This window comes from Myxozyma melibiosi, assembly GCF_037950935.1.
Source record: "Myxozyma melibiosi strain Phaff 52-87 chromosome Unknown BZA70scaffold_1, whole genome shotgun sequence".
NCBI lineage: Eukaryota > Fungi > Ascomycota > Lipomycetes > Lipomycetales > Lipomycetaceae > Myxozyma > Myxozyma melibiosi.
Window position 1 is genome coordinate 1,611,594 of NW_027042915.1, and position 24,805 is coordinate 1,636,398.

The window sequence follows — 24,805 nt, forward strand, 5'->3', positions numbered from 1 at the left end:
GTGCTGGAGCTGCTGGGGACGGGGGGTCGACGACGCCGCGTCCGGACGGGCCGGGAAGGGGAAGTAGTCGGACGCATCCTCGAGGCGGGCCATTGTCGTCGTCGGCTGCCAAAAAGCACCGGGCTGAGAGCTGCTGTCGAGGGATTTGCCGGGATCGTTCTCGCAGAGCCGGGGCCGGGTGGTGGGGATCTCGGTCGCGAGAGCGCGAGAGGAGAGGGCACGGGGATCCGAGACCACGTGACTGAAACACAAGTGCGCCGGCGGTGAGTGCACAGGGTTAGGGCGGGGCAGCTTATCGTGCGCACCTGGTTGGCCGCGGCTGGCTATCTGGGCGCAGGTTTGGCTGCCGTCGCTCTCTTCCTCCCTTTTTTCCCTCTCCGTCAAGCAACCGCCTTCTTCTTCCCGCCATCCACCCGCTTACTTTGCTCCTCAGGACCGCAAACTTCAGATAAAATGGATATGGAGAACGAGCTCTACCCGGCGTTCGCGCCTTTCTTTGGATTCGCTGGGTGAGTGTCCCCGCGTGTGTCGGTCGAGTGCTTCGAGTCTAGCAGCGCCAGTGCAGGAGCAGCCGTCAATGCGAGCGAATTCCATCCCATCAGATGTTTTACAATCGGGTCGTGCTTTTATTTTGATCCTGCTGCTGTTGTTTACCGTTATTTATCGCCGGATTTGACAAACAGGAAGGGATGGAATTGGCCGCGGGCTATCACTCAATCACTCGAGAAGACCACGATACACAACACAGACATCATACTGACGTGCTGCTTTTCTATAGATGCGCTTCAGCTATCATCCTTTCCGCCCTTGGCTCGGCCATTGGCACCGCTAAGAGCGGTATCGGTATTGCCGGTGTCGGTACCTTCAAGCCCGAGTTGATCATGAGAGTGCGTCGTTGCTATTTTGTGTTGTTGCGATAGAGTACAGAGAGCTGACTTCATTTATTTCTCCCACAGAGTCTTATCCCGGTCATTATGTCTGGTATCTTGGCTGTCTACGGTCTTGTCGTCTCGGTCCTGATTGCCGGTGACATGTCGCCCGATGAGGACTACTCGCTGTTCTCCGGTTTCTTGCATCTCGCGACCGGACTGTCGGTCGGTCTCTCGGCCCTGGCTGCCGGATACGCCATCGGCATTGTTGGCGACGAGGGAGTGAGAATGTTCATGCTTCAGCCCAAGATCTTCGTCGGAATGGTCCTTATTCTCATTTTCGCTGAGGTCCTTGGTCTCTACGGCCTTATCGTTGCCCTTATCCTCAACACCAAGGCCACCGCCGGTGCTTAAGCAGTTGGCTTCTGACCAAATTTCTTAATTTTTCATTACAACAATTTTTTCTCTTTTTTTATTTTCTTTCTATTTTATTCTTCTATCTCCGTCCTAAAAAAACCAAAAGACAAGGAAGTTTTACTACAGTTATAGAGACAGATGAGAGTGGTTTATATATGCATACACACCCATATATAATATACATAAAGACGAGGAGTTTTGGGTTTATTATTCTTGGAATCGATTTTTATTATTCACATTTGTTTTTCAACTCCTTTAGTATATTTATATTACTAGCCTTTTATTAGTTTATGATTTGTGCTGCATGTGTGGTTTAGGTGGAAGAAGGAGATGATGTTTTTCTTACAAGTATTTTTTATCGGCAGAGTGGGAGTGGGTGTTTGTGAATACGAATCTTTTCAAACCGCGGATATCGAATGATTCTTATTAGAAAGTAGAATGACCAAAGGAGAAGAAGAACGATTAAAAGAGTAATGAAACAAGGATGAGGGATGGGGATATCGTAGGCAGGTCGTGAACAGAAGCAGAGTGATCTCTATAGCATCTCTGCACTGTCTCTTGCCAACTTGCGCACCCGCTTCTTGAACGAGGGATCTGAGAGAGCGTTAGTATCCTTAAGTATACACACCTCCACGCAGTCATCAGCACTCACAGTTCTCACGAAGCTCCTTAGCAGCGTCCATATTAGCAGGCGAGTCCGGGTTTGGTGAGGAGAGCATCGCAATCACACTGAGCAGGATCGTCTCGACCGAGTGCACCGGCAGCCATCGTTCACTGCACTCAATGTTAGCATTATTTCACAGTAAGTTAAGAACATATTGTCATAAACTCACCCAGCGTCCTCGTAGCCGTACTTGTCCTCGCCAGGAGGATGCAAGATACTGATACACACGTTGCCATCAGGGTACACTAGAACCCGCGATCGTCATCAGTAAGCAGCTCCACTCCAATCTGCCTCAGAGCACCGGAGAACAAGAACAAACACAACAGAACCACAAACAACTTACCGTTCGGATGCCACATCGGGGTCTCGAACCTCATCTTGGGCGGCATCAGTGGATAGTCCTCGGGAAATGTCAGACGCGCCTTAAAGAACCCACCCTCGTAGAGAGTGTCGTCCGGCCCGATGAGCATGACCTCCCAGTTGTAGATATTGTCGTCAACCAAGCCAGCTGAGATGCCTAAATCCAAAACAGCGAGCAGCCAGAGCGGCAGCGGCAGCAGCAGAGGTTAGAATAGAACTGGCGCAGAAACCGGGGTACGCGAACTGCTCACCTGGGATGCCGTTTCGGGAGATTTCGCGGAGCTGTCTCCGCAGGATGGTCTCTGATGCCCTTGAAGCCATGTTCTGCTGATGTGAGCCGTGTCGGTGTCTGTATTTGTCTTTGTTTATGTGCTGATTGTCGGCGGGCCGAAATGCGTGAATCTGGGTGCAATGAGCGCTGTCTGAGGCCAGGCGGATTCAGCAGTGGCAAGTCCGCCTGCGGTCGAGGGTTGGGTTTCCGCGAGCCTCTTCAATTTCTACATTACAAACAACACCTCCCGCTGCTTGCTATTATATCGTAAAACAAACTGCTTTTCTTCTACAATTTAACTATCTATAACGAACAGCGTAGACAAACATAAATAATAGTAATCCTACTAAATTCATGCAACAACCTTCCAGCTGCCGCCGAGCGCGCCGGCCGTCTCGCCAAACACGGCCTTGATCGCGCCAGCATCGCTGAGCCCAGTCAACTTCTTCACAAACTCAGCCAGCGCGCTGTCGTCGATCTTCTCAAGAATCGCGTCACAGTCGCTCAGCGCAGCGTCAATAGCAGCACCGCTCGCGGTGCCCTCGACAAAGTAGTTTGCGTCCTTGACCGCTCCCTTCACCACACGACGGTTTTTCTTCTTTGCGTTCTTCGCAGACTCCTTCGCCTTCTTTGCCTGCTCACGATCCTCCTTGGCCTTTTCTTCCGCCTCCTTAGCCGCCTTCTCGGCTTCCTCCTTCGCCTTCTTCGCCTCCTCGGCAGCCTTGCGCGCGTCCGCCTCCCGCTCCCACTTGCGTTGCTCCTTGGCCTTCTTCTCAGCCTCCTTGAACATCTTGATACGAGGATCGATGCTCAAGCAGTCATCAACCATCTTCCGCAGTCTCGCGGTATCCTCAGTCTTGTGCTTCTGGCGCGCAGCCTTGTTCTTGCGCTCGATATGACGCTTGTGGTCACGGTTGTCAGAGTCGTCCGGAACGTCCTCGTCCAGGTACTCAAACGTACGCCACGAATCAAAGTTGTAGAAAAAGTTGTAAAAGTGGTCAACCTCAGGCTTTGTCGAGTTCTCATCACCAATCGTTGGCACCGGCTGCTTCTTCGAGAATCGGCCCTCCGCCTCGAACGCAGCTCCCCACAGCTTGTAGAAGTTGCCCTTCGACTTCTTCGAAGGCGCAGCGACGTTCGCCGCCTCATCAACAGAGTCGTACTGGCGACGACGAACGGGATCAGACAAAACTTCCATCGCTGTAGATTTATAACCATACGTCAGTAACGTGAATCAATCGTAACTCATATCAGGAACAAAGACATACCTTTCTGGATGCACTTGAAGAATCCATCGTCCTCAGCATTTCCAGCCTGAGCTCTCTTATCAGGATGGTGCTTCAACACTTTCTTACGATCTGCAGTCAATGAACATGGTTAGACGTGGTACCAATCTAGAGAGGTAGAAATGAAAAGGAAAGTTCATACGAGCACGGCGGATCTGCTCGTCGGTTGCTCTGTAACGGTACTTGGACAAACCGAGAACAGCATAATGATCTTGGCTCTATATCAAAATAGTTTAGTACGCGCCCTTCGTTGATGTCATGAATCTGACTAGACATTGTATAACAAATCCTCACCTTCCACTCCTTGGGATCATGAGCCAGCATAGCCGGATCTTCCTCCTCCTCTTCCTCGTCATCTCCGTCCACGTCCTCAACGCTCTTCACATTGAGCTCGGACTGGATTCGCTCGTCCTCAGACCAGGTACGGCCACGAAGAACTCTGCGCGCATGGGAGAGGTACTGGGGGCCAAGAGGCTCGATAGCACGGGGGACAAGAGCTGGTGAGGGAGTCAGAACAAGCCAGAGAAGTGCGATTGAACACAGATACAAGAAAACATACCAGTTAGTGAGCCAAAAGTTGTAAACTCCGCAGCATCGGGAGCAGCAGACGGAAGAACAGCAGCCATGGTTTGGTTTTGCAGAAATATATTCCGGATTCTGGGCTATCGAAGAAAGAAAGAAAATTGTTGAAACTCACAAAAAAAAACTTTCTACGCCTCGAGCGGCTTCTTTCAGACACGTGCTTCTCATCACTGGAAACGCGTGCTCGTCATCACAGCGCCCGATAAGCAGAAATTCTCCTCCACACTTGCGCCATCACTAACCTCTTCCTTACAGTCACCTCCTTCTCGAACACCACCACCACCTCCTCCTCCTCATTCCCTCCGGCCACCATGCTGCTTTCCGCGGCCGCCTTATCTCTTTCTCTTCTTTTCTCTCTCTCCTCTGGCGTCTCCGCTTCACCAGAGGAGCTCGTTCTCGGCCAGTCCCAGCCCTCCGCTCTCCCGCCTATCAAGACCCCGGACCTGCGCGACATCGAATGGGGCCAGATCAACTTCATCTCCACCACCGACACTCACGGCTGGCTCGCAGGCCATCTTCTGCAAGCTAGCTTTGCTGCTGACTGGGGTGATTATGCCTCATTCATTGAGCACGCCCGCGAAATAGCCGATGAGAAGGGCGTTGACCTCATCGTTGTCGACGATGGCGACCAGCACGACGGCAACGGCCTTTCTGACGCGACCCCCGTCAACGGCGAGGTCAGTCAACAAATTCTTATGATGGCGCCTATCGATCTCATGAGTATCGGCAATCACGAGCTCTACAAGTGCGAGGTCACCCAGCAGACGTATGACCTTCTCGCCCCTCACTTCGACGGCCGCTATCTCACCTCGAACGTTGAGATCCAGCTCCAGAACGGCTCGTGGGTGCACATCGGCCAGCGTTCTTACAGATTTACTACAAAGAACCAGGGCATCAACATCATGTCTTTCGGCTTCCTCTTCGACTTCAAACTCAACTGCGACAACTCTCGCGTTTCCGACGTCGAACAGGTCGTTCAGCAGGCTTGGTTCCAGGCCGCCATCCGGGAACCTGGTATCGACATGTTTGTTGTCTTTGGCCATTTCCCCATCCGTTTCTGGCCCGAAATGTGGGCTATTCACCGCGCCATTCGCGCTGTGCACAAGAGCATTCCCATCCAGTACTTTGGCGGTCACTCTCACGTTCGCGACTTCACTGTCCTCGACAGCCGCGCAACCGCCCTCCAGGCCGGCCGCTTTTTGGAGACTGTAGGCTGGGTCAGCATCGATGGAATCGAACCTGGCGCGTCCGAGGATTCGCCCGACTACGCCAAACCTCTCAAGTACAACAGACGCTACCTCGATTTCAACCCACACTCGCTCAGCTACCACGTCAACAAGACTATTGGCGAGAACGGCACCTTCGGCACCCCGCTCGGCAAGAAAATTTCAAAGATCATTGACGACTATCGTGTCGAGCTCAATCTCACCTACCCCTTTGGTTGTGTGCCAAGAGACTATCTGCTTGAAAAAGCGAAATACCCCGGCCCTAACAGTCTACTCTCTCTTCTCGAGGAGAACGTGCTCATGAATCTTGCCGGCGAGGACGAAGTACGCAACGAGCAACCCCGTCTTATCTTCATCAACTCTGGATCTCTTCGGTACGACATGTACTCCGGTATCTTCACAATCGATTCCGGATACATTGTATCTCCCTTTGACAACAAGTGGAAGTTCATCCCCAGTGTCCCTTATCCTATCGCCAAGAAGATTCTTGCCCGTCTCAATGCGCTTGACTACATCTTCATGGAGCTCACGACTCCTATCTCTCGGACGATGCTTGTCCGACAAAGCAACCTTGGTGACACTTTCGATATCAACGTCATGAACGCGTTCATTTCCGCTTCAGCTTCCGACGACCTCACCCACGAAGACCTCAAAACGACCGGCTACGTCACCATCGACGACTTTGGTATGGACGGCGACGATACTCCTCACAAGCCTTATCCGATCTACTACTTGCCGAATGCTATTGCAACTGAGGACAACTACCCCGCCGACGGCTCTGAGCCAGACTCTGTCGACGTGATCTTCTTGGACTTCATGAAGCCTTTCATTCTCAACGCACTTCTCGAAATCGATCCCAGTACTCCCACCGAGGAGTGGTCGGTTTTGGAGTACGGTGGAAAGAGCGTCAAGGAGATGATCAAGGATTACGTTCGTGGCTGGGGCACTGACTGCCTCAACCAGTAGCATGTTGGTCTCCCGTTTGTTTATTACATATTGTTTTTTCATCACTTGTTTTTTTCATCATTCATATCGGTACTGTGGGGTTCTTAGACTTTTTCATCTGTTTATTCACATCTTTTTCCTCATTTGAGGTCTTCGTTAGTTTTTTGCACCCTTTTTCTTTCTTAATGAATTTTTTTTTGTCCCTTTTTTGATGCGTGGTTGTGTGAATGTGGTGTTTCTCTTTGATTTGTGCTGTCTTACGATTCTATGTTTTCAGCGTCTTTGATTTTGTCTTTTTGTGATTTCTCTTTTCTTTCATTCAAGTGTTGCGGAATGGTATACATTAGTGTAGTGGATTATGGCGAGCTCTTAGATTGCTATTGATCATTTAATGGAAACGATACAATACAGAAAGCCTATCTACTTGATAGCCCATTCTTCTTACAAACGTCAAAAAACTTTTAGCATTTTCCATTTACACGACACAAATACCTACTTGTAGGCACAATAATCAATCAAAAAGAGCAGTTAAATATTACATGCATATGTGGCTACATAAAAAATAGAAAATAACCTTTTTCCCGATTCTCTTTCTTTCTTTATAGATATTTATATTCGTTACAACACAGCCCGCGCACATACTTATTTCAAAGCCTGAGCACGACGCTTGTCTCTCTCCTCAGCAATGGAAAGCTTGACACCCTTGCCCTTGGGCAGGCTGATCAAAGGCTTGTCCTCACCGATGACAAAAACGTTTCCTAATCTGGTGGCGAAAGAGTTGTCAAGCGAATCCTTGATGTGGACAATGTCGAATCCACCCTCGTGACGCTCACGGTGAGTGATGACACCAACACGTCCCATGTTACGGCCACCGGTGACAACGACCAAGACACCAGTGTCAAACTTGACGTAAGACTGGATCTTGCCAGTTTCGATGTCAATCTTGACAGTGTCGTTGACCTTGATAGCGGGGTCGGGGTAACGGATGGTACGGCCGTCGTGGGTAACAAGGTATGGAATTCCCTTCTTTCCGAGCTGAACACGCTTGACCTTGCCAAGCTTGTAGGAAGCCTCCTCGTCGGTGATACGGTGGATAGTGAAACGGCCCTTGACGTCGTAAACGAGACGGAAGTGCTCGCCGGTCTTCTCAAGAGAGATGACATCCATGAATCCAGCAGGGTATGTGGAGTCGGTGCGGACCTTGCCGTCGACCTTGACGAGACGCTGGTGCAAGATGGCCTTGACCTCACGACCGTTCAAAGCGTATTTCAAACGGTTTCGCAGGAAGATGATGAGCGGAAGCGACTCGCGCAACTTGTGGGGACCAGCGGAAGGTCTGGGAGCCTATAGTTCGAAATCGTGTGAGTCTCAGAGTACGGAATGAAAAAAATGCTTATGACGCTCGATTCTTCATTTTTCTCGCTTCCACAATTCGCTGATTCTCCTGCAACTTTCTCCGTTTTGCGTCACGCAAATCGTATTCCAAGCAAAACAGTCTCGAGCCAAAGCAAGCAAATATTGTTGAAGTGTGAACTTACGTAGACACCAGACAGCTTGTCCAAAAGCCAGTGCGAAGGCGCGGCCAAACGCTTCATGTGTTTCTTACTAAAGACGAGATCTGCATCAGTATTGCTGTTCCAATTTGTGTAATGATAGTAATGCAAAGAATGTATACGTACGGTCCTCTGCCCATGTTGACTGTTGTTGAATATTATTGATGGTGAATAATACGAAGTGCAGACTTGAAGAGCAAGAAAGACTACGTGAACGAAGCGCCCGGACGATGTCCCCATTGCTAGTCGACGTTGCGTTGCGCCCTCCAGAAAAAAGCAGTCACGCTTAAGGTAACCCTACACAGTACCCTTTGTTGTCCACAGAGAGTCTCTATTTTGGTGTGTAGATTACGGGTCACGTGTAGGTAGGGTTGTGAAGTCGAGCTTTGTATGTGCTAGCAAGAATCTGAGGGTGTCGTGTACTTCGCTCGTTCTCTCTGGGAGCCTTCTAAACTCTCCAGCCAGCTCTGCCCGGCAAATCTCACTCTCCACACTGCCCTCCCATTCCACGCCTTCTCAAGATCGCAGCTTCCTTCATATACTCCTCCCTTTCCCTATCTTATGTCTTTTTTTGGATTTGATCCGTCCGCGGATCCCAAGGCTCGAACGACCGAGTCATCCTTCTTCGATGACGATGTTTCGTATGTGGACTGTGCCTCGGCCGTAATTTATTGCCTTGTGTGCCATTTCTTTGCTAATACAATGAAATTAGTGGTAACGACAGATACGACGGCCTCGCAGGCGATCTCGATCAAGAGTACGATCATTTGAATGATGAAACTTTTGGTGATTCGGCCGAACCGGTTGGCCGCGACTTTGATTTCTCTGCGCAACCCGCCGACCCAATTCGTGACAGATTCGAGAGCGATAAGATTCTATTCCGCCAGCGGCCGGTGCAAGACCAGATGAACGAATCTTCCGCACGCTCTTCTCCGGCCGAGCGGTCCGGATCCGAGCCTCCCAAATTCGAGATACCTGAATTAAAGCCGATGGCTGCGCTTTGGGAATCAGGAGTTCCGCTTTCCCAGCAGTCGACTTTGCAGCCACGAACCGCAACTGCTCCCGAACCCAAAAAGTTCCTGAGTTTAGAAGAGGTAGAGGCCCAGTTGATGGCTGCTGCTAAATCTGGCAGCATTTCACAGCCTCCGTTGCCTGGAATGCCCTCTCTTCACATGCAATCCCAAATGCCTCCTCCGCAGTTCCCTCAACAAATGATGAATATGCAGCTAGGCGGCGGAAGAATGCCAATGCCTAACTACCCGCAACCAATGAATATGCCGCCGGCCCAATACCAACAATTACCTTATGGATTACAGCCCTCACCTAATGCTATTCCGCCGTCAGATAATCAGCAGCGAATGCAGCCCCCATCTAGCCATCTTCGACAGGATTTCAGACAGCAGCAACTTCCGCCTCAACAGCATCTACCGCTCCAGCAACAACACCCACTTCAACAGCAGCCACAGCACCAGCAACAGCAGCAGTATGGTCAGCATCAGTCACCTACGGTGCCGAAGCAAAGCGGAGGATTTAGCGATCATCCAGCTGCAAATATTGGCTCGCGCTCGGCGTACAACAGTAGCCAAAACGCTCCCCATGCAGAGGCAATTTCGACTCAAAATTTATCAGAAGCTGAAATAGCGAAGCAAACGAAAGAGGCATATCTAGCCCGGTACAATGGTCTGATGACGTCCTCTGATAAGAATCACGTCACTCGACTTCAGTTGCAGCAATTGGTGAACGACGATCCATTCACAGAAGATTTTTATTATCAAGTCTATACAGCTTTGCACGTTCCTGAGGGCGAGCGCTCTGGTGGGAGCACTGCCGAGATAGCTGAAAAATATTTGAATGAGCACGGTCGTCGGACGCGATACGGACTGCGAAGGCAGACGGAGAGCATGGCCCGTTTACAGCAACGAGCTATTGCCGCCGCTAAGGCGCACCCAAAACACGAGCAATATGTGATAGAAGGTGCGCTGGGAAAGATTGCTTTTTCGAGCGGTAAGGCACCCCGCAAGATTCTGGATGTATCAAGACGGCCAGCAGAGATATAAATTTTATGTTGTAGTCTCATGTACGAACAATTTTTTTTTCGATGTACTTTGGGGTAATGTTATTTACTATTGAGATAATACTGTTCTCAGTTTGGTGTCAAAGCTGTAATCTAAAGCAATTGGTATCGGTTTCTCAAGATGTCTGAGGTTTAAATAGTAGTATTTGTTGTGCGGTAACCAGTTAGTTGCATACTCTACCATTTCAATTTGAGTTTGGATGCTAGTTGCTCTGGCAACTGTCTAGTAAACGCAACTTGTCGCTAGTCACGTGATTGAGATGGATCAAAACAAAACACTCGTATACATTAGCAATGTAGCCGCATGACACGTTCGATTAACCTCTCTCCGTATTTCAGCAAACACCACAAAGCCGTCCGTTACCATTATCATAATATCAACAATGAGCGGAGGCCTCTTGCAAGACGTCTCTCCTACCAAAAGTCAGAAAGCTACCCCACTATCGACGCTCCAGGACGGGAAGCTTATCCTGGACAATGATATATCTCGTCCCAAGCAGAGAAGGCCAGCCGACAGACCTGCATCCGAGAGAGTTACGGTGCGGAAGGCCTCTGAAGTGTTCAGTAGCCCGACGAAATCGTTCCGCCAGCATAAGAGAATTGCGCCCCTGCCCGCGGGTGAAAGCGTTTTCAGAGATCGATCAAATATTACAGAGTCCTCCCGCTTTGCGGCCATTTCACCATCTGTCTGCCGCTCTAGCTTGACTTCTCTAAAATCTACGCGTTTGGTTGACAGCTTCATCAATCGCGCTACAGAAGTGCAGAGGGCCACTCCACCGCCAGTTGCGAATACTATCAATGACGATAGAAATAGCCTTCTGTCATCGCCGTTCGAAGAGCATCCTAAAGTTCATATCAGACAACCGGTGTCCTCTCCGGCCGCTAAAGTTGAGAACTTCGACGAAGATCAGGCCGATAAGACTATGACACCCACTACAGTCAAACATGTACAGCCTGGTCTTCTACAAACGCCACAGACATCTTACTTATTGGACTTGCAAACCCCTCTTCCAGGGCCGCGTCAGAGATCAAGCGTACCGCCCAACTCTGAACCAACGAAGGAAGAGAATAGTAACACCTGTTTACTAGATCTGGATGATACTTCTGCACTATCGCCCCTTTCGTTGCCTGTGATTTCATCAAGAGAGATGAAGGCAATGGAGGATAAGTATCTGAGCGAAATCAATAATCTGAAGAGTCGACTTAGTGAAGCCAACAGAGTGGTCTCGGATTACAAACGCGATCTGGATTCTGCACATGGTACGATCGATACTCTGGAGCAAAGACTCAAAGCAGAGAACGAGAGACTCGAGAGCGTAGCAAGGGAACTGCATATACAGTATAGCAGAAAACATGAACAGAAGATTACCGCGTTGAAGAAGCAACTGGAGCAAAAGTATGCTTCGAGGCTCGACTCCCTCGAAGGAGAACTGGAAGAACTAAGAGTACAATTGGCAAAGGAAAGAGAAGAGAAAAATGACCTCGTGATGTATTGGGATCAGTATTTAGAGGCTGAGAAGAACTACCAATCTTAAGTAACAGAGAAAGGAACGAAAGAGCTGGAGCGGAAATGTTCAAGGCTTTAATCTAATTTAACAATTGCTCCAAGTTGATACGTATACATAAGAAATCAGACTGGTTGCACTTGCATTCCTCTAGCACCAGTGATTATTGAAAATTGTAGGGCCAAATGAGAATTTATATTCGAGAGTGGTATAGTGCCGCGCAAGCATAAAATGTCTGTGCATAGAAAGAAACAATCGGGTGCCTGGACACGTACCGCAGTTTCTTGTGGCGAAGCCACTATCTGCACGCCCGGTAGTCTGACACTTGGTCGACTTTTTGGTGGCAGCCATGTTGGTAGTAATCACAGCGATATCAGCACCTCGTCAAAGCAGAAATCAGTCGCGAAAAGCTTCTTTACGGCTCAACGCTGTAGATTGTCATTTACCAGTAATGGCGCGAGAAGAGATTTGTTCTTCCATTGACGTCGACTGATCGCATCCATCTCATAGCACTGCGTCGTGAGGAGGTCGTAGGCACCGCCGAATGCACGCCTAATATTTCGTAAATTGTAGGTGCCTCTACTTATATTGTTTGTGTTTTCGTTCGGGTCTTCGATCGCCAACGAGTACTTTCCTCGACTCTGTAAACGATAATTCCTGTTCTTGTCGAAATAGCTGCCAGGTTCTGTGACCGATATTCCAACTCTGTCGTAGTTAAAATGCTTTCCATACAGCTCGAAAAACTGGATTAAAAGGACACCAAGATTGCTTTCGGGTAGTATATCTCCCGAAGATATTTTTGGATGCATCTAGAAATAAATCTGTCAGATCTTATAGGTTTCTTATCGAGACAAGCAAGACGATGATCGAAACATACCTGATAAAACGATAAAACCAAGCAAACTACTGCGAAACCTCCGAGACCACCTTTAGGCACACTGTTCAGCTCCCGAATGGCAAGAAAGTATTTGACCACCATCACCAGCTCACGGAGTCCAGGGCGCTCAGCGACCCAGTGTAAAATCGTATCAGCTGCCACCACTCCTCCGTATTTTTCGAATGAAACATCAATGTTGATTCCACTCTCTCGATCGGTGAACTTTATTATGGGAACTCTGGCTTTTGCGATAACCTCAACGTTGATAGCTATTCGTGCCGCTTTCAGCGCATTGGCTAACTGATACAGATTGGATTTGCTGGTGTACGTGCCTTTGTCCGATATGATGACCAGGTCAATATCCGAGTCCGGAAGATATAGGTTCGTAGCATACGAGCCAAACACGCACACAGTGGCATCAAGCCACAGACCCTTCACACATGACTGTATTCGAGCGACCGCAGCTGCCCTCGCTTGAACCTCGGCTGCATCAGGTGAAATAAAATCCACAAAATCAAGAATCTCTTTATGAAGCCACACTGAGACCACCGCTTCTTTAGAATAGTCTCGGTCGATGGTCCAAAGCGCCACCATTTCTCCATCATCCATCTCACCTCGCTTGCGTTTCTTTCCTCGACTGTTGATCTTCAATGAGCTGGCAATCTTAGACAAAACACCAGTTTTCTGTTTTCGGGTCTGTCGCTGCTGATCAGCATCAGCATTAGGTCTTGAATCTGGACCCTCCGCACTTCCGCTTTCTTCTTCTTCTTCTCCCTCTCCGACTTCTGCATCACTGAAATCAAAGGCAATGAAGCTATCGTCGCTGCCAAATGGATTTTCGGTGGTGGCTTCTGGAGATTGGGACCTTGGCTCTATGGATGAAGAGGGTGGCGGTAAGGCAGCATCTGGTGATTTCGTGTTATGGTTGCTAGCATACGCATCTGCAGCTTCGGATTCTGACATATTTGACAATAGCAAGCCTGGGAATAAATCAAGGAACGCCGAATAAGTTGTATTGATGGTGAGCCGTTTGACTCGTTCTTTGAAAGTTAGGCAGTCATTAAATTTGGCAGAGCCGCTAAACCTTAACACTACAGCAGCCTGAACACAGAAGCATATCGATCACATCTTCAAATGCGCTTATAGCAATCGCCGGGCATGTATAATATCTATACATATGCAACATTACGACCGTCTGCAGTAGCCTAAACTTGATACTGTTGATTTTAGTATATATAGTGTCGCAAACTCTCCATGTAATGCAAACGAGAACACTTCTAAACGCACTGAAAAAAATGCTTCCAAGCATGACTCAGGATTTATTATAACTCATACTCTGGAAACTGTGAAAGAATGACCACCAAGGCGCGTGAGCCATGAAGAGCGTGTATGTCTGGGCGATGAATCTGATTTTCAAACTGCAGCGATAACTGCCTCGCCGAAGATCACATCTTGGATATCACTGTCAGGCTAACCTATCCATTTCTTCATGGATGATCTGTCCAGAAGTGCCTACGCAGACTTCTGCATGCCTCTAGTCAATGTCGAGCAGAGAGGCTATCTCATGCCATCAACCAATCGCCCGAATTTGATACTCGTACCTCCACTTTCTCTTCCGCATCCTAGTTTAGAAAATCAAGCAGCTACGCCGTCAAAGATTGTCATTTAAAGCAGCTCTTTGCGCTTCTTTAATAATGATGACGAAAAGCGTGTATAAATGCAAGGCTTTAATTCGACCAAATTGTTTCAGCGCCTATGAAGACTCTTTGCACCTCTCTATTGACAGCAGTGTCAGCCTTAGCGAAGTTCGCGACCTGGATGTCAAAACAAGGACTGTAAAATCGGGCCATCCATTTCTCACAGACTAAGCTGCTGTTTAAAAACACCCGGAAAAGACCCGACGCTTCTTCAGTCAAATGAAGATAAAAAGACCAATCAAGTCATCAATATCGACCGTCTGGTTCCATTACCGAGGCCTCTTTACTGCTTGAGCTCTACTGCCAATGTTGAAGGTAGCAATCGCGCTTTGGGCTTGACAGCTCAAGCAGCCCTGTCGCCAGACAGAGACGGTCATGACTGCTCTTTTAGTTCTTTCCACAAATACATCGAGCGCGTTTATGATAAGTGGAAGACCAGGTGTAAGGCAATTTCCACAGAATCTGTAGAGTCAGGCCGCGCTTCTCTATTGACATGCCCTTGATCATTATTTTGCCCCGCTTCGTTAGAAGTATCGGGAGCTTCGCACTATACATGGCCTTATCAACATCTATCTATCACTACACTACAATAATCCCCGCCTCTCTCCAGAGTATCTGTGTCTTTTCAGCAGGAGATTCAGCATTTACTTCTCGATCATTTGGGGTCATAGAGACAAACCAAATATTGCTTTTTCAAGTATCCCTGCATCTGGTGTATCAGTACTTCAAAACACTCGCTCTATCGCATCTTATGGATCGACAAAAGTGTCCTGATCTCGTCGAGTATTCTCAGAAGACTCACACTGATACTGGCCGTTGGTATCACCCGGTTATGGACTAATCGGATTTTCCTTCAGCGCCAGACGACGACTGAGATCTTCTGTGTCAGGGAATATCCACCCTGACGCGTTCCGGACATCTCTAGCAGGCTTGAAACACCACCAGAAAAGGAGATCACGGAAATCATCGACAGGGGCTACAATATTTACACACGCTCATCTCGCAACACTGAGAACAACGCTGTTGGCTGGGCCGTCACTGTCGAGTATGGAGGGCACTTCAAGCATGATGAGTCTGGATTTATGAGCTTTTAATCTGATCTTTACTCTGCGGCGATAACCGCCTTAGCGAAGGCCACAACTTAGACATCAAAACAGAGACTGTCAAACGAGGCGATTCACTTCTCTACTGATGCCCCTGCTGGCTTGAAACGCCTGGAGAAGCCTCGGCGCGCCTCAAAAATCAACGCCAAGCTACTGCGATCATCAAGCCATCGATCAATTGTCTGATACCAAAACCAAAGTCTCTATCTATTGGCTTCGCTCTGCTACCAAAGTTGAAGGCAGCAATCGCGCCCTGGCCTCAGTAACTGAAGCAGCCTTGTTGCCAGATCGCGTCAATCATGTCTGTTCCCTGCGCTTTCTTTATAAGCCAGTCGATGACCTCGCTCTTGAGGAATGGAATGACAAGTTTCAGGCCAAGCCTCCTTCAGATTATTATACATACGAAGGCAAACTTCGATTCTCTATTGACAAGCCCCTTGTGGATATCCCTCGCAGCGTCGCCAGCTGTATTGTGAGCTTCCGGACTGGAAATGGCTGTTTCAGAGGTCCTTTGCAAGACATGGCAGAAAGCCTCGTCCCTCTCCAGAGCGTTGGTGTGGAATCCCACTGCAGTTAGTTCAGCATGTGCTTTTTTTTGTCACAGACACAGAGATGAACGAAATAGCTCGTTTGAAGGCATCTCTATGGCTGAATGCACGCTCAACCGCATTCTATGGACAAACAAAGGTTTTTCTGCACATGTCAAATATGCTCAGAAGACCCACAGAGATTTAGCAACGGACTTAAAACAGAGATTTATCATCATCATCATCAGAAGACCCACATCGGCACTGGTCACTGGTATCATCAGCAAGTCTCTCTCACACAGAGCCAGAGGGAACAATTTCGGAACAATTTCTTGGTGGATTTGAGAGCGGGCCTTGCAAATTTCGAGATGAATGAGTAGCAGTGAGGTCGCTCAAGGAACTTGATATCTCGGATGGTTATTATTGGATTTGTTTTGGATTTTTATCTTTTATTTGAAATATGTTTAGTGAATTTTGCGAAATTTCTTGGTGTTATTTTTGACTTGGGGATTCATTTTATGTTGAATTTTGTTATTGAGACACGGCCTTACGATTTACTTTGTTTATTCTTTTGTCTATAATATTATTATTTGATGGAGAAGGGGGAGATAGTCTGTCATAGCCCAGTTGTTGCAACGGACTTTAAACGAAGATTTATCATCATCATCATCATCATCGTCATCATCAGCTCACCCTGTCTCTGAAGGCGAGTCTCAGCCTGGGAGTGCGTGATGGTTTGCTCCATTTCAACCTGCAAATAATACATAAAGCTCAAGGGATTTCATTCCTTACTGCTTTGCTGTATTGTATACTTGGAGCTGATGACCCTTAATCATCTACTTTATCATCCATGTGCAGCAAACTAGGCTATGATAGACTCTCACCCCCTTCTTCACTAATTTAAAATAACTTGGAACAAAATTGATCCCAGGATTGAATGATGGTGATATATCTCTGTTCTAAGTCCGTTGCGGCAACTAGGTTATGACAGAATTCGATTCTAAGATTGAGCAAATAATAATATGTTGTGAAACATGAAGTAAATCCTCAAGCCAAAAATATGAAGAAATTTCACAAAAGTCACGAACATCAATCATATCAGACTCATGCACCACTAGGATTTGTGCACTTCCAAATGAAATCCTACTCTTCCTCTTTTCTACAACATTCCACAGTAACCGACCATGAGATCCACTTCAGAATATAGTCAAAATCTCTCATCTATTGAGCTACCCAAAAGAAGGAAAAAAGATTTGAGCAAAAAAAGTAGAGCAATAGAAGCGCACCAGAGGCATATAAACAATTGCGCAAGTACCTTATGTGTTAGGATCATAAATATGATGATGATGATGATGATGATGATGGCAAATCTTTCAAGCACAGTCTATTTGCAACAACTAGGTTATGACAGACTGTCTCCAACTTCTTCCACCAATTTTTTATCTCCATTTTTCTAATCCAACTTCAATTTCCTATCTCCCTGATAGGATATCCAAGTATGCCTGCCTGAAGTGGACGACAAGCTATCCAGTAGATGCTTCAGTTCAACCATTGCCAGAAAGGGAAGGCGTGTAGTAAAGTCCATAGTATTATCCATAAAATCCGGGGGATCTCATTTCTTTCACCGCTTTGTTGTAAACTTGGTGCTACTGCAGTGGGGGGTTCAATATAAATTTTGCAACCAAGACCATTTTATGCTGAAAATTACCAAGGTGAAAATTGGGGGGGTGTTCAATATTAGGCCAAAATCCAGGAAACGCTCACAAGCGGGGCTCGAACCGTGGATCTTAAGGGAGCAATGCAGCGGCCATACCGCTGGGCCATATCACTGCTCCCTTGTTGTATACTTGGTGCTACTGCAGTGGGGGGTTCATTATAAATATTTTGCGACCAAGATCACTTTTGCTCAAAATTATCAAGGTGAAATCCAGGGGTGTTCAATATTAGGCAAAATCCCAGGAAAAGCTCACAAGCGGGGCTCGAAACGTGGATCTAAAGGGAGCAATGTAGCAGCCAGTGTGCTGGACCGTATCATGGCTCCCTCTGAAGATGCAGGGATGTCCCCTCTTTAACTTATGTCTCATAGATTTAATTGACGAGTTAAACTGTTGTTGTTGCGTTCTTATTATTTTATAATAGGTATAGTGCTGTGTTATTATTTCCTTTCAAAACAGGTAGTAATGGTGAAACTACGCGGAACCTTAGTGATGTATGAATCTCATGTAACAAAATGAATTTTTATGTGAACATTATAATTAAAAGATTCACCATCATCAAACCACTATAGCCAAACTCGAACCACACTGAGTAGGGTCCATGATGCATGTTCTGTTGAGAATATGGTGGTTCTGATGGTAATGTAACTCCCAAAAGATTCGCGCATCCCTAGGGTTTCGCGCAATTTCAACCATACCTAGAATAAAAATGATAATAACGCAACCACAACAAATTAAATCAATTAAAACTAGTCGAAATATTATAGAGTGGACATTTCTGCATCTTCTGTACATGTGCATGCATTATGTCATCCAATCATCATCAAAACAACTCGCAACAACAATCAAACAAGTAATATGGCAGAGGAAAGCTCGTCCTGGGACGGGCCTGAAGCCTACTCGGAGCAGCCCCAGTCAGAGTGTACTGACCTGGTGGTGGCTCCAACCAGAGAAATGTTGAGTTTTTTGCCCTCAACTCCGACTCCAATTATTGGCCTCAAACGCCAGAAACCATCGGAACAATCGCCTACGCCGCCTCGTCCTGGTCCTCAAGCGATGCAGGAGACTGGATTGCCCCCTCTCCTCGAAAATGGGGACCCGGAAGAGGCTCTATTCGCTGAAAACGAATACAACGCGCACCGCCAATCATCGGATTTGCCACCGGATGGACTGGCTTCTACGCCGCCCCATCGAATCCTTGAAAGCGCGGAAGCGGGATCTACTGAATCTACGAACGCCAAGGACTACGAAACCATCTCGAACGACCTAATTGCCATCGAATCTGACGAAGATGCGATGTCTGAAGAAGGTGAAAATTTTTCCGCTTCTCCAGATGATCCGACATCAACACCCCAACCGACACCTGACCGCGCCTCTGAGCAGGCTGGCCAAGACGCAGAGCCTTTGTTTACTGAATCTCCTTCCATTGAGGACCGCCTTGCCAATATGGAGCGTACCATTGAAAGACTTCAGGCTGAGAATACTCAGCTTAAGGATTGAAAAATTTTCACCCCCCAAGAGCACCTCTGAAAAAGATGCTCGATTTGAGAAGTTGGAGACGCTCTTTGAAGCAATTCCTGATGGGATGCAACTGCAGCTGCCACCTAACCAATTGTCTAATGTTATTTCGATCATTGCCCAGCTTGTGAAAGTATATGGACTCGACATCACCGGAGTGATTAACCTTTTGAAAGCCCTTAACGACTCTAACGAGAAGCACGCCATGGATAGCCAGGAAGAGGAGAGACAGGCCTCTTCAGCGGGCCCCAATACTGACGCCAATGCAAGGATTTCCGCCCCCAAAGCAGGAGCTAAATCAGGGACCCAGTCAAGCGCGCGAGCCAGCAATGCTGCCTCTCAATCCATTGCTCACAAGCCAGTTTCATATGCCTCCAAAGCTGCTGCTAACGTTGCTAAGACGGGAACGACTTATACATCTACTGCAGCAGCTGGAGCTGCGAACGCTCGCCCTTCTGGTGGAGAAGAATGGAACACTGTCAGCTCGTCCAAGGCGCGTCGAAACAGGGCCAAGTCTAATGCAGCAGCGCCAGCTGCACAGACGTCAAAGAGAGTCACTCCTTCTCCTTTGATTTTGAATGGGAGCAGTCATATGGCCCAGCGGTATGGCTGCTGCATTGCTCCCTTAACATCCACGGTTCGAGCCCCGCTTGTGAGCTTTTCCAGGATTTTGGCCTAATATTGAACACCCCCCCAATTTTCACCTTGATAATTTTCAGCATAAAATGGTCTTGGTTGCAAAATTTATATTGAACCCCCCACTGCAGTAGCACCAAGTTTACAACAAAGCGGTGAAAGAAATGAGATCCCCCGGATTTTATGGATAATACTATGGACTTTACTACACGCCTTCCCTTTCTGGCAATGGTTGAAGTGAAGCACCTACTGGATAGCTTGTCCTCCACTTCAGGCAGGCATACTTGGATATCCTATCAGGGAGATGGAAAAATTGAAGTTGGATTAGAAAAATGGAGATAAAAAATTGGTGGAAGAAGTTGGAGACAGTCTGTCATAACCTAGTTGTTGCAAATAGACTATAATAAAAAGATTCATCATCATCATCATCCTTTGATTTTGACCCTGGCTGCACCTGCCGGCAGCATCGACGCTCGCTCCTTCCGCACAAGAGTCAATAGTGCATTGAAGGATGCGAAAGCGCCTGATGAGATCCGCCTGGCCAACGTGACTCTCAGCCAGCGACAGAATCTTCTTCTCCATCCGAACTTGACTACGGAAACTGATATGTTCCTTGCCTACAGGGAGATCTTCAAGCAGGAAGCCGAAGCGGAGGGACTCAAAGTTGAGAGCGTGGAGATCCAGGAGAGCTGGCCAAAGGCGGTTATTCATGGCGTTAGCTTGTTGGATTACCCCGACAATGACGATGGACTCAAGTTTCTACAGGAGGAAATTGAGGGCTTCAACAAGGGAATCACTTTGAAGACTAGACCCTACTACTTGGGAGCGGATGAGACCCGAGAACATAAGGCATTTGGATCGGTAGTTGTGGCTTTTGCTACCAAGCGTGAGTTGGAAAAGGTTCTGGTGACAAAGGTTCAGCTGATGGGCCGCTGGCTCAGGACGTCTAGGTACACTCCTTTCAGGCCGATCGATCGATGCTCGAGATGTCAGTCTCTTGGCCATCAGCAGACCCGCTGCGCCCACCCAATCAGATGCGGAGTCTGTGCCGGAGGGCATACGACTCAGCAGCACCGCTGTGGCGATTGTGGGCTGCGAAAATGCGAGCACACCTTCTTCAAATGTGCCAACTGTGGAGGCCAACATGCCGCCTTCGACGGCAAATGTCCAGAGTACATCAAAGCAAGGGACAGCTGGTCACGCCGCTTTGCCAGACAGCAGTCTGACGAGATGGAAATGGACTCGGAATCCTCGACTTCGACTCCTCCAGCAACCTCTCCCTCGACCGACGATTATTCGACGCCCTCCCCTTCCACCGACGCCCAACAACCCAACAGCGGAATGCACCATGAATAGTTACAACCCAACGCCATATCAAATTCGAATCATTCAACACAACGCAGCTCATTCTTCCACCTGCATGACAACAGCCTTTCAAAACTTCTGCAACAAGGCCGACATCATCATATTTCAAGAACCCTACATCAACATCCAAAACCAAGCAACAATCACTCATCCATCCTATGACCTATGCCACTCAATCAACATCACAAGACAACGGCGTGTGGTCGCCTTCAAGCATCGCGAGAACCGCCATCTCAATATACGGGCAGCTAATGAAGGAATACCAGATCCAAACTACATTCAAGGCCTCTATGTTTCGACTGAAAAGATCCCAGAGTTTCTCCTCTTGAACATCTACAACGAGCAAGATAGTTCCTCCCCCAATACCTCTTATACTGTCGAGCGTTCTCTGGTCAATTTTGTCCCACCTCCCAGGACAATCATGGCTGGTGACTTTAATGCTCATTCCTGGTTATGGAACTCCAGATTGACCAAAGAGGGGCATCATAAGGAACTGCTCGCTTACATGCAGCAGTACGACTTTCAGCTGCTACACTACCGGAAAAGGAGATTTTGGAAATCATTGGCAAAGGCTGGGACATCTACTCTCGATCATTTTACAACACTGAGAACAAGGGTGTAGGCTGGGCTTTCACTGTCGAATATGGAGGACGTTTAGCGCATGAAGAGCATGGCTTTTTGGGCTTTCATTCGGATCTGTATTCTGGGGCGATAACTGCCTTAGCGAAGGCCACAGCTTGGACATCAAAACGAAGACTATCAAACCAAACTATCAGTTTCTTCACAGATGCCCTTAATGTCCTGAAACGCCTGGAGAAGCCTCGGCGCGCTTCAAATCAACGGCAAGCTACTGTTATCTATCAAGCCATCAACAGACTGTCCGAAACCAACACAAAAGTCTCCATCTATTGGCTTCGCTCTGCTACCAAAGTTGAGGGCAGCAATCACGCTCTTGGCTTAGCCACTCAAGCAGCCTCGTCGCCAGACAATGTCAACCATGACTGTTCATTGCGCTTCCTTTATAAGCTAGTCGATGACCGCGGTTTTTATGAATGGAATGCCCTGTTTCAACACGAGGTTTTCAGTGCTTATGAAGGCAAACCTCGGCTCTCTATGTTGAAAAATAGTGTTCCATTATGCAGCAGGATCAAGGGTTTCCTTGGAGGGAACAGAAACCCTAAGGAAATTACTAGGTGGAACCAGAAGCAACTGGAAACAGCTAGAAGGGACCAGAAGCAACTGGAATCTACCGGAAGGAACCAGAAGGAACTGGAAAGAACTGGAAGCAGCTAGAAGGAGCTGGAAGGATCTGGAAGGAGCTGGAATGATCTGGAAAGATCAGATGACTGATCAGATGACTGGTCAGATGACTGATCAGATGATACTTGAAGAACTTTGTATAAATTTTGTATGAACTTATTTTGTCTATATATTGACCAGCTCCCTCCCTTGTTTTGTACATATCATTCAATCAACAACATATCATATTATCTATCAAAGCACACTTAAGGAATATCATCATCAATGGATAACTCTGACAACTTCAATATGTCTGGAACTTCCACTGGCAAAGACAATTTGCAACAGGTTATGAGCCCTGGCAATGACTCTTTGAAGTTACCAATCCTTAATGCTCTCAACTACTCTGAATGGGCTTTTGCCTTAAGGATGGTGATGGAGCAGAAGGGCCTGTGGGGAGTTGTGGGCACACCTTTGAGTGACCTTGACATAAAGTCACAAGAGGAGGATCCCCACTTTGAGTCAATCAACAGACAGGCTCTTATATTGATGATGGGCGCGGTACAAGTCAAGGATTATCGGCACTTGAAATGCGGTAATGCTAGGAAGGCTTGGAAAAATCTTCAGGGTGTATACATGAGTGATGCAGCAGGAGTCAAAGCCTCTTTGGTGGCCAAGTTGTTGTTCCTCAAGTTGGAGGAAGCAACACTTGAAGCCTTTGAGTCCTATGAGCGTGAGTTTATGGGGGTTCTTGAGCAGATGGACCAGCTAGATGTCAAACTTCAAGATGTCTATGCCTCCATTCTCCTCAGATCTTTCCCAGATGCACTTGAGGGCACTATCTCAGTCCTTGAGCAGCAGAAGGATACGCTCACAGTCCAGGATGTCTTCAGTGGAGTCAGGACCTCCCTGACCAGGAAGCCTCAAGGAAACCAAGGCAGAGGTAGCTTGCTTGCAGTGAAAGACTCAGGGAAGAAGAAACTGAAGTGTTATAAGTGTGGAAAGGAAGGCCACTTCAAGAGAGACTGCCCTAAAGAAAAGGATCAGAACAAGGACAACAAGTTCAAGATCCATGCAGCTGTGGTTAACAGCAACCTCGGTGCTGAACAGTGGGTGGAAAGGGCAGGGTTGGTGGCAGGAAATCAGTCTGGAAGGCTTGAGGATAGTGGGTGGTTCATCGACATGGGAGCCACCAGGCACATTACATCCAACAGAGCCGTTCTCCAGGATTATCAACCTCTGGAAGCAATATTAGAGGTTGCTAATGGGCAGTATATGAGAGCAGTGGGACAAGGAAATGCCTTTGCCAAAGTCCAGGACAGAGGAAAGGAATACACTGTGCCTCTCAAGAATGTACTGCATGTGCCTGAAGCGAAGATGGGTCTTGTATCTACCAGCATGCTGAGCAAGGATTCAGATATTTGGACAATTGATGCAGGGCTGAAGTGTTTTGTGAGCACCTCGGAAGGACAGAAGATCAAGATCGGAACACGCTCAAAGTTCGAAGAGCTGTGCCGGTTTGATGGACAGTTTGCTGAAATTGATATCAACAAAATCAATGCAGTCAGTTCTATATGGCATCAGAGACTCGGACATGTCTCTGATCAGATCCTGGAGCAGATGCAAAGACACAGCACTGTCAAAGGTCTTGACACTCACATCTCAAGTTGCAAGTGCAATACTTGCGCTGCTGCGAAATCTCATCGACTACCATACAAGGAAAGCACTACCAAGACGACGCGTCCACTGGAACTCGTTCATACCGATGTTTGTGGACCAGTCTACAATTCCTTGACTGGTGAGAAGTATTTCAAGACAATGATCGATGACTACTCACATTATGTGAATGTCTACTTCTTGGAAAATAAGTCGGACGCGGCAGAGGCTATCAGGACGTATATTCGTCAGTCTAGCAACAAACTAGGACAGACAATGGTGACTCTTAGGTCAGACAATGGCGGCGAATACACCTCGAAAGATCTGGAGAAATTCCTGGATGAACAAGGAATTGAGCACCAGACTACTGTTGCAGAGACTCCTCAACAGAACGGCATCGCTGAGCGAATGAATCGGACTTTAATTGAGAAAGCATTGAGCATGTTGATCGAGGCAAAAATGCCGGAAAAGTTTTGGCCAGAAGCGATCAAATGCGCGGTTCATGTCGCAAATCGGATCACTAGCAGAGCTATAGCGCCCAACACAACACCCTATGAGCTCTGGTTTGGCAGGAAGCCTGATGTTTCCTACTTCCGGGTCTTTGGAAGTACGGCATGGATTCACAAATCGAAAACTCAGGCTGGTGGCAAGTTTTCCCCAAAAGGAATCCGAGGAGTGATGGTTGGCTATGCTGCAAACAAAAAGGCATACAGGATTTAT

At 47.7% G+C, this 24,805-nt stretch overlaps 8 protein-coding genes across 8 annotated transcripts; 4 read left to right on the forward strand and 4 right to left on the reverse strand.

The window, feature by feature from the left end:
- The first annotated feature begins 336 nt into the window (after window positions 1-336).
- Window positions 337-1,697, forward strand: BZA70DRAFT_271932 (V-ATPase proteolipid subunit C-like domain-containing protein). Its single transcript, XM_064911565.1, has 2 exons — window positions 337-887; window positions 957-1,697. Exons 1-2 carry the CDS (start codon window positions 690-692, stop codon window positions 1,281-1,283), a joined length of 525 nt encoding a protein of 174 aa, XP_064770717.1. The 5' UTR covers window positions 337-689; the 3' UTR covers window positions 1,284-1,697.
- Window positions 1,698-1,821: 124 nt separating this feature from the next.
- On the reverse strand, window positions 1,822-2,631 carry BZA70DRAFT_234526 (ubiquitin conjugating enzyme Ubc15; the record flags this gene model as incomplete). Its single annotated transcript, XM_064910300.1, has 5 exons — window positions 1,822-1,880; window positions 1,939-2,060; window positions 2,120-2,195; window positions 2,294-2,467; window positions 2,562-2,631. The coding sequence occupies 5 exons, from the start codon at window positions 2,629-2,631 to the stop codon at window positions 1,822-1,824; spliced, it is 501 nt and encodes a 166-aa protein (XP_064770718.1).
- A 302-nt stretch (window positions 2,632-2,933) lies between these two features.
- On the reverse strand, window positions 2,934-4,493 carry BZA70DRAFT_287034 (DnaJ domain-containing protein; the record flags this gene model as incomplete). The annotated part of the gene is made up of 5 exons (XM_064913919.1): window positions 2,934-3,781; window positions 3,850-3,939; window positions 4,010-4,085; window positions 4,162-4,364; window positions 4,427-4,493. The coding sequence occupies 5 exons, from the start codon at window positions 4,491-4,493 to the stop codon at window positions 2,934-2,936; spliced, it is 1,284 nt and encodes a 427-aa protein (XP_064770719.1).
- A 191-nt stretch (window positions 4,494-4,684) lies between these two features.
- Window positions 4,685-7,072, forward strand: BZA70DRAFT_22183 (calcineurin-like phosphoesterase). Its single transcript, XM_064910190.1, has one exon. The coding sequence runs from the start codon at window positions 4,761-4,763 to the stop codon at window positions 6,639-6,641; it is 1,881 nt and encodes a 626-aa protein (XP_064770720.1). The 5' UTR covers window positions 4,685-4,760; the 3' UTR covers window positions 6,642-7,072.
- A 190-nt stretch (window positions 7,073-7,262) lies between these two features.
- BZA70DRAFT_298314 (ribosomal family S4e-domain-containing protein) lies at window positions 7,263-8,313 on the reverse strand (the record flags this gene model as incomplete). Its single annotated transcript, XM_064914599.1, has 3 exons — window positions 7,263-7,964; window positions 8,159-8,225; window positions 8,300-8,313. The coding sequence occupies 3 exons, from the start codon at window positions 8,311-8,313 to the stop codon at window positions 7,263-7,265; spliced, it is 783 nt and encodes a 260-aa protein (XP_064770721.1).
- Window positions 8,314-8,576: 263 nt separating this feature from the next.
- On the forward strand, window positions 8,577-10,422 carry BZA70DRAFT_271944 (topoisomerase II-associated protein PAT1). Its single transcript, XM_064911566.1, has 2 exons — window positions 8,577-8,814; window positions 8,886-10,422. Exons 1-2 carry the CDS (start codon window positions 8,735-8,737, stop codon window positions 10,228-10,230), a joined length of 1,425 nt encoding a protein of 474 aa, XP_064770722.1. The 5' UTR covers window positions 8,577-8,734; the 3' UTR covers window positions 10,231-10,422.
- Window positions 10,423-10,438: 16 nt separating this feature from the next.
- BZA70DRAFT_22220 (central kinetochore-associated-domain-containing protein) lies at window positions 10,439-11,978 on the forward strand. The gene has a single exon (XM_064910191.1). The coding sequence runs from the start codon at window positions 10,631-10,633 to the stop codon at window positions 11,780-11,782; it is 1,152 nt and encodes a 383-aa protein (XP_064770723.1). The 5' UTR covers window positions 10,439-10,630; the 3' UTR covers window positions 11,783-11,978.
- BZA70DRAFT_22263 (uncharacterized protein) lies at window positions 11,979-13,682 on the reverse strand. Its single transcript, XM_064910192.1, has 2 exons — window positions 12,630-13,682; window positions 11,979-12,561 (listed from the first exon to the last, which is right to left on the reverse strand). The coding sequence occupies exons 1-2, from the start codon at window positions 13,590-13,592 to the stop codon at window positions 12,175-12,177; spliced, it is 1,350 nt and encodes a 449-aa protein (XP_064770724.1). The 5' UTR covers window positions 13,593-13,682; the 3' UTR covers window positions 11,979-12,174.
- Window positions 13,683-24,805: the final 11,123 nt, after the last annotated feature.